The sequence below is a fragment of the Orbicella franksi genome, chromosome 5, assembly GCF_964199315.1.
Source record: "Orbicella franksi chromosome 5, jaOrbFran1.1, whole genome shotgun sequence".
Classification (NCBI taxonomy): domain Eukaryota; kingdom Metazoa; phylum Cnidaria; class Anthozoa; order Scleractinia; family Merulinidae; genus Orbicella; species Orbicella franksi.
Genome location: NC_138149.1, coordinates 3334083 through 3342400, shown reverse-complemented (window position 1 = coordinate 3342400; position 8318 = coordinate 3334083). Strand labels below are relative to the sequence as shown.

The 8318-nt window shown below is 40.0% G+C and overlaps 1 protein-coding gene across 1 annotated transcript in view; it reads left to right on the top strand.

Annotated features, from left to right (window-relative positions):
* Positions 1 to 8318, top strand: part of LOC145486213 (uncharacterized) — a 43587-nt gene that overhangs the window by 23810 nt on the left and 11459 nt on the right. Inside the window, exons 35-51 of the mRNA XM_081464825.1 lie at positions 124 to 177; positions 487 to 540; positions 747 to 800; positions 1399 to 1452; positions 1863 to 1916; positions 2342 to 2395; positions 2928 to 2981; positions 4200 to 4253; positions 5034 to 5087; positions 5183 to 5236; positions 5847 to 5900; positions 6274 to 6327; positions 7216 to 7269; positions 7361 to 7414; positions 7640 to 7693; positions 7970 to 8023; positions 8210 to 8263. Coding sequence (XP_081320951.1) covers positions 124 to 177; positions 487 to 540; positions 747 to 800; positions 1399 to 1452; positions 1863 to 1916; positions 2342 to 2395; positions 2928 to 2981; positions 4200 to 4253; positions 5034 to 5087; positions 5183 to 5236; positions 5847 to 5900; positions 6274 to 6327; positions 7216 to 7269; positions 7361 to 7414; positions 7640 to 7693; positions 7970 to 8023; positions 8210 to 8263 — 918 coding nt within the window. The remainder of the gene's footprint in view (positions 1 to 123; positions 178 to 486; positions 541 to 746; positions 801 to 1398; positions 1453 to 1862; positions 1917 to 2341; positions 2396 to 2927; positions 2982 to 4199; positions 4254 to 5033; positions 5088 to 5182; positions 5237 to 5846; positions 5901 to 6273; positions 6328 to 7215; positions 7270 to 7360; positions 7415 to 7639; positions 7694 to 7969; positions 8024 to 8209; positions 8264 to 8318) is intronic.

Sequence of the window (8318 nt, the reverse complement as noted above, 5' to 3'; positions counted from 1 at the left end):
TTGCGGTCGCGGTTGGGGTTGCGGTTGCGGTTGCGGTTGCGGTTACTGTTATTGTTATTGTTTTTGTTTTTATTACCATTATCACTATTATTTTTTATTATTATTGTTTCATTCGCCTTTCAGGGATCTCAAGGACCTGTGGGCGATGCAGGAAGTGTCGGAAATCAAGGACAGACAGTACGAAAACTATCAGAAATGAATTTACATAATCTTTATTAGCCAACTACCAACTTGCTTGTTTTGTCTCTCTTTCTTTTTCTCTTCGTCTGTTTCTGTTTTCCTTTCTCTCTTTCGTTTTTCTCTGTTTCTTTATTTTCACTCTCTTTCTTTTTTCTTTCTTATTTTGTCTTGCTTTCTCTCTTTCTTTCTACCTCTCACTTTTACTTTTGTTTTCCTTGTCTTTTTTCTATCCTTCCTTCCGTCTTCTTTCCTTCTCTTCTCTGTCTCTGTCTCCGTTTTTTTCTTATTATTATTTTTTTATGAAAGGGATCTGCTGGACCAATGGGAGCAACAGGACCACCCGGAACGAAAGGAGAAGACGTAAGAAGACAAAAGCAACGTTTGATTTACGTGAAAATGATTTACTATTTATTAACCTTATCCCGTCCTATGTTTGTGTATCACTCATATTCCACGTGGTTTTCTGTGAAGCTATAGTATATGTTGTTTTTTGTCGCAGAAGATAACTTTGTTTGAGAGAAGTATGTTGCTTCAAAATATCCCTTTTTTCTGTTATCATGTTCCAGGGAGATCAAGGGCCAGTTGGTCGCCGCGGTCGCACTGGCGGTGATGGCAGCGGGGTAAGTATGAGGTTCAGGATGCGCAGAGCATTATCGTAAGCTTGATAGACCATTCAGTAGTCAGACATGATTGTAGTCAAATCATTTCTGCCATATTTATGGTTTTAAATTCAACGGTTAACGATCATCCTCTGTCACATATTAAAATGATTGAAAGGAAGCCTTTATTCCCTGATTTGGAAAATGTAAAGGTAAAGTCTGAAGGCGAGCCAGTGGCCGATCAAGCCGACGCGCATCTCCGGTTTCTGCACGCCACAGTAGGCGTATTTCTACTCTCCCCTGGATGGGATACTAGTCTATCGCAGGGTTACCCCCCAGCATTAATTTCGCCGGTACTCATTTATACACCTTCTTACCGAAAAGCGCAACACAATGTTCCCGACCAGGGCTCGAACCCTGATCGCTCGATCTGGAGGCGAGCGCACTACAGGATTTGAAAAAGACATGGAAATCAGTAACGAACACAGTATGTAGTTCACGTGGATAGAACGAAAGTTATACATTGAAAATAGAAATTGTACCAAAGAATCAAGTTATTAGCAGACGTTTCGGGCCTTGCCCCTCTTCAGTGCTAAGTTTGGAATTACGTTTTCTTTAGGGTGCCAATGGTGATCCAGGAGAACAGGGAATGCCAGGAGAAATGGGAATAAAGGCAAGTGTTTACCACAGTGGAAATGAATAGAGCTCAAAATTGACTTGAAAATGAATTTTGATGATATAAACTTAATGGATGCATACCACTTTAAAGCCCTTATTCTCATTTATCATTCATATATAGTCTTAAAGCAGGCGTTACGGATCACGTAAAATCGAAGTGCAGTCGACAGTTCCCGATCCCTGGAATGAATTGTAATCTGACCTAATCAAACGCAGACACAATCGAACAGAGGTAGCAGATTGCAATGCATGCTATTTCCGTCTCGGCTCTACCCCAACCATTCCTCAAATTAAATTCCATCAGCCTCAAAGTCAATTTAAAAGAAAAATGTTCCCTGAATTATTTGGGATGCCTTGCTTTCCCTTTAAAACTTTTTTTAATCTCCTTTTGTAATTTTATTAAAGGGCAGTTCCGGAGACAGAGGAATAGGTGGACAGTCCGGTGCCAATGGCGACCCGGTAAGATGTGTTAATTCAAAAAGTTAATCATAAAGATGTTTAGTTTAGACATACAATCCCGACATAACGAACCTATCTAAGATGTCTTAGAGAAGCATAGCTGCACTTTAGCTGCTAATTAGGGGGCTATTACTCAGAATTCCCATTTCCATTCCATTTCCATTTCCAATTTCCTTACTATATGCTTTTAAAGGACAACATGATTTCACAGGCTAGATTTTGTTACTCTTGCATCGATGCCATGTCCATCTCGCTCCAGCTGCACGGAGTACCCAGCTAGAACGACTTGTTCATTGCGGAGGCTGACAAGGGAGACAAGAGCTGGTTGGTGGCAAAGTGTAGAGGCCTTATGTGCCACTTGAGATGAAGAGGATAGGTAAACGTGAACGTGAAAGTCACTAACGTTTTTTGGTTTCATACGCCAGGGTCCTCGAGGTGATCCAGGACTAAGCGGACAAGCAGGCTACTTGGGTGGCGCAGTAAGTTTGGCTCACCATATCAGGGGCGTAGCTACAACTAGCATTTTGGTTCCTTTTGACCCACAGAACCAGGCCTACAATTATATCACCCCACCCATATTTTTAAAACAAATTTCTTAGCACTGTCAAATTCGCAGATTTAAAAGATCGTAATTTTTAATTCATCTTAGCATTGTCAATCTCCCAGCTGTTGACCCAGCAGGTCCCGTTTGATAACAGTAAAGCTCATCATGCGAACTTGAATACTCTGTGTGCCGTTTAAGGCAAGTGCGTCAGCTAACCAATGGGTGTAAATTGGCCCATTCTGTGTTATTTGGAATTTAGAAATGTCACCATTCAGGTGCTGTCGAGATATACATCGAATCACCAGAAAGCGAAGGAGAAAGCATTTTTAAAGTTGCACATCTCCAAAAGTTGTGCGGGCCATATCTGGAGGCGGGCTAACTGACTGGCCTTCGAATCTTCAAAACCCTGCCAGGTAGAATATATTAAATTGTAAGTAAAAGAGCTGTTGATATTATTCACGTTCTAGGGACCGCCTGGTCCAATAGGCCAGCCGGGTGCTGTTGGACCTAGTGGAGTGAAGGTGAGTGAAATTGCAATCCATTACTGTAGATGATTTTCGTGATTGCTGGTCACTTTAAAGGAGCTTAGTGGCATTCATCATCCCTCATCGTGCACCGCAGGACACTCATGGCCATTCAGTCACAGTAGTTATTTTCATAGTAGACTTATTGCTTGCCTTACTTATTATCCAACTGCAGCAAATACCGTGCACATAACAGTACAAATATACAGCAATATTGTACAGTAGTAAACCTAGCGCACGCACGCAAAACTGTCACACTGTCCCTCTTTCGTTAAATTCTTTGACTACAGCAGCTGGATAATGAATCTCTTATTAGATGATTTGGTGTGTAGTATCACTTTATATTTTTACTCGTTGTTTGTATTTTGACTCGCCCTACGGGCTCGTCAAAATACGGCACAACTCGTAAAAATATACAGCGATACTACACACCAGAGCATCTAATAAGATATATTTATTACTTATTACTTAGTTATTTTGGGAGCGTGCAAAATTACCTTTAAATTGAAGGAAACCTGAAAATAATAGTTTACTAAGATGGAAAAACATTAAAGAGATAATATTAAACCGTAAAGGAATAAGGATGGTTAAGGATGTAGAAATTACACACGGATTACAAACGACGAACTTGAAAAAGTTAAGCAAAACTTTTCAAGATGCGCGAACCGTGACGTAGCTCCTTTAAAACCTTGTAAGCTCGTCTATTTTGCCTCTTGAATTTAACCTGGCTCACAATGCCATACGTTATTTTCTTTACGTCTACATGTTCGTTTGTACTAATGTCTTCTTTTTTGTTTACTATAGACATGTACATATCAATCTACATGTTAGGCTTACAGATTTGTGTCTTCAAAAACGTGTATATATAGCTTCATCTACCTGACAAGCTCTTTATTCCTTGTTATATTATAGATAGGACCCCGCGCGCGCTCTGATTAGTGAAAAACCCATGTTTTATCAGAGTATAAAACAAATAAAAAGCGTGTTTTATTGTTTTTCGCCACATTACCTCTATATCATAAAGCAAATGAAAAAGCCTAAGCCGTGTTTTGCACTGTGATACACTCAAATGCCCGTCGTGTTTAGGCTTATTTGTTAAATAAATATGTTCTAGAGGAATTCTTCTCCCGTGAATTGGATTTCTTTTCTTTTTTTAAAAAAAAAAAAAAAAAACTAAGATCTTGAACGGTTTAATAACGTTTTTCATTTTATCAGGGTGCAACTGGAGAGTCAGGACCGGGCGGCAGACCAGGTTCTACTGGAGCTGAGGTAAGGTTATCAGCACGCTCGCCAGAATTTACATGTATCTTAGCAACAGAAGACATATCTCGCCTCAGTGATAAGCTTCATCAATCGCGCGTTCTTAGCAGTTTATAAGAGAAAAACTTTTGATTTTCCAATGGTTTCATGAGGTTTCCGGGTTTTAAACTGGGCCAGACTTTAACGGCTTATAATGGCCAACTAGGGCGTGCTCATTGTCTTGGCTTTTGTACAAACCCGGGTCGAGAACAAGTCAGAAATTATTCCTAGGGTCCTGCGTTAGAAAATCATTACAAGGAATTAAAGTAACCGTTTAGACACCCTTCCCCTTTGTTGCTGGTTTTTGAAAGGACTTTTTTGCATCACCTACAAAAAGGAGTGTTAAACTCATGGCGATCAAAACGTGTAGAAGGGAATGGGTCAGAGTCTTGTGTTTTTTGCACTGCGCGCCGCACTGCGCCAGTTTTAAAGAGACGAGAACACCACAAAAAAGTAACTTCAGGGGCGTTGATGCGACCTACTATAGCGTTTGTACAACGCACACACGAGGGACATCCCGCGTAATACTGTTAAACCCCGCTATTTCAAACTCTCAGGGGAAACGAAAAATAGTTTGAAATAGCCGATTGTAATGAAGGGCTAATCCAAAGGGAAATGGTTTGGGGTTCGAAATAATGGGGAAGTCGAACTAACCGAGTTCGAATTAGCGGGGTCAAACTATACGAGGAAATACTTGGCATTATGAATTGTCTATAAACTATAAATGTGAAATGTCTTTTCCCTTTTCAGGGTTCCATAGGCAGTGTAGGACTCAAGGGATATCGAGGCGATTCAGGAGAAGAAGTAATGGTTATTTAACACAATTTTACCTCTGATTACAGACTGGTGGCACTTTATTTCGAGACATTGTTTTGTTATTCTGCTTGTGTCTTATACAGGGTGAGGCTGGTCAACGAGGATCGATGGGAAATTCGGGACTTCCAGGACCATCGGTAAGAATTAAAAAAACCTTTTCATTCGATGCATTTGTTTCCTTCTCTTCATTGATCGAGAGCCCACCACGTGACTTGCAAATACCTATCCACCGATAATGGTCTGCTCATGCGTATTACCATCTAAACGTGTTTTTCTGCAACTAATGTTCTGCTCATGTGTAATTGTAACCACGCTCTTGGGTGAAAATTGGCAAATTGCTTCCCTGAGCTGTCCGAGAGTGATTTAAATATGAAAACAAATTTGGTGATCAAATGAACTCGGTTACCGCAAAATATCATGATTTGTCAGTGTCTTGCAGATCAGTTATTTGCCTCATCCTTCTGGTTCTGCAAATAATTGATCTGCTCGCCACTGACAAGTCACGATATTTTGCTCAACCTCGCCCAATAATTTTTAATTATTTCTCAATTTCGACAAAACTTAAAACTGCCTTTTTTTTGCGTTGCTCTTTTAGGCAAGAGATATGCATATTCCCAGCGAAATTTTCACTATTGTTTTATACCTACTGGGGAAATCAGCTCATATTGTTATTCCGGCTGCAATTTATATTTAATAACGAAACGTTTTTGTATATTTTTAATAATCGGCTTTGTTGTTGTTACATAGGGGCCAGCGGGAAGCGAAGGAGTCGCTGGTAGAGATGGTCGTCCAGGCAGAAAGGTATTAGAATTGTTCTTGACTTTAGCAAAGGATCGAATTTACACTTGAAGAATCCAAAAAAAAACTTGGTGGTCACTAATTAATCGATATTTGTCCGCGGACATCATCTGTTCCGAGAAGCTCTGAGGAACAGCTATTATCCAAGGACAAATATTCTTGCAAATGGAGTCTATTGTGTTTATTATCCTTCAAATATTTCTCGCTACACGCGCAGTTTTGAAATTAGAGAATATCACTCAGATATTCCCCAGTTTTCGCTGGGGCATACTCAGCCACCCGACGCGTTTAGACAAATCGCGCGCTAGCCTATTGAAAGATGTTGTGTCTTTGGTCAACCAAAGCACAATTTCATCTGTGGTTGCTTATACGCTAGGGCGAAGCTGGTGACTTTGGAGATCCTGGAGATAGAGGAGTCACTGGAGCTATGGTATTTACACTTTTCTTGTTCAAGTTGTTTCTTTCTTTGGCCTATATCTTTCAGTTATGATTTTCAGAGTCTTACCTTGGAACATGAGACGACTAAGAGCTCTGTAACACCCCCCCTCCCCCCCCTCCCGAACACAATGTTTGCTCATTACAGTTTCTGCAAACTATTTGCCATTGGCGACCACTTGATTTTCAGACGGAAAATTTGACAAGTAACGCAAATTATAACACAATCGTTAAACACGTTGCTACGTGTTTCTTTAAAAGTTACCACATTTCGCTTTGATGTCACATTTTGCTTTAATGTCTTACACATGACACTCTGAGAGTTATAGTGACAGCAGTGTCTTCCTCAGAACAGCCCTGAAAGTTCGAACCCAGTCCTTCTCTTGATATAGTTACTTGATTAATATAAACTAAATGCATTAAAGCATTATATTGGCGGCTAGTTGGGATAAAAAATATTTTCGTATTGTCGCGCAGTGACTCCAAACCGACGACTTCGAATGATTAAACACGGTTACCTGCCTTCGTCACCTACATAAAACTCACTATTATACTGAGTAAATATAAACTCGTAGAGATGATGTACGTAGTGTGCAGTAAAAGTTATCTACACTGTGCAAATGGCAACAAGTTAGAGATTAGCGGCGATTCATGGCTTTAAGTCCTAAAATTTGACCTATTTCAGTATTGTGTTGTCATGGCAAGTTTTCAAGCAATCAGGCGCGGCAAAAGTAACTAAAAGTGAGACGACATTACCGTAAAATAATGTCGTCTCTCTCACGTAAGCAAAACTGCACTGTATCTATTTTCGTTTGTTCATGCATGCACGTATGCGTTCATGTATTCATTCATTAAGAATAGTTGTTTTTATTTTCAACGTTAGGGTCGGCCAGGTCAACCTGGATCTCCAGGGGAACTGGGATCTGGTGGAATTGCAGTGAGTACAACCCTTCAAAATCTATGAGGAATTTACAAGTTGAAAAGAAAATTAAAACGAATAATAATACGTCCTTCCCTTCTTTATTCAGGGTATAGCTGGACTCACAGGGCCAGCCGGACCTGCAGGGGCTGCTGGGATGCGGGTGAGACGATTCATTCATGGCGGTTTGCTTATACGTTAGTCGTAGATGGAATGATCTCATTGACCTCAATAAAAAGCAAAAAAGGGCCGTTCTGAAAACCACGACTGTGATGACTACACCCTGCTCAAAGAATATTATTACTATTATTGATCTGTTAGTTACTTTGTTTTTTGCTTTCCTTTGTTTGTTTGTTTATATGTTTGTTTGTTTTGTTGTCACAAACAGGGAAGCGTTGGTCTGACTGGATTACCGGGAGCTCTTGGGAATGCTGGAGCGAAGGTCTGATTTGCGTTTCTAATCTACTGCTTTGGTAGTCAATATAATTTAAAGAGTTCTTGGTGCAGAACTGTTCAGATTAATTTAGAGAGGTTTGATGATATCGAGCTTGGGGATTTAAATTTACAAATATTTTAAACCTTATTTTGAGCACTACTCACAGATATTTTACACGCAGGCCAAACGCTGTAAAATCTTAATTTTAGATTAGTAAACCTTCTACGAAGATTTTGTTGTCTGTAAAAACCGCGCTTTTTTGTTCCGTTAATGTTTGCTCAGGGCGAAGCCGGAGACTACGGTAATGACGGAAAAGACGGAGAACCTGGAAGTGAGGTAAGTCATTGATCTTGACGCTGTTTTTCTCTATTCAATAATTTAACTTGTTCCAAATATGATCATCACCGTTTTATTCCGTTGCTACTTTTCCCTAGGTGGGAAATTGTTTTCTCTGCGTTTGCGTTATTTAATCGTTGTTTACTTAGAATCATTATTATCATTTTTTTTCGCTTTCTCTCTAAGGGAAACGTTGGCGCGATGGGTTCGCGGGGCGAACCGGGACAACCTGGAGGAGTGGTAGGTTTGGGTTAAAGGATTTCCTTCTCTTTTATATATTTATAACATCCTGATT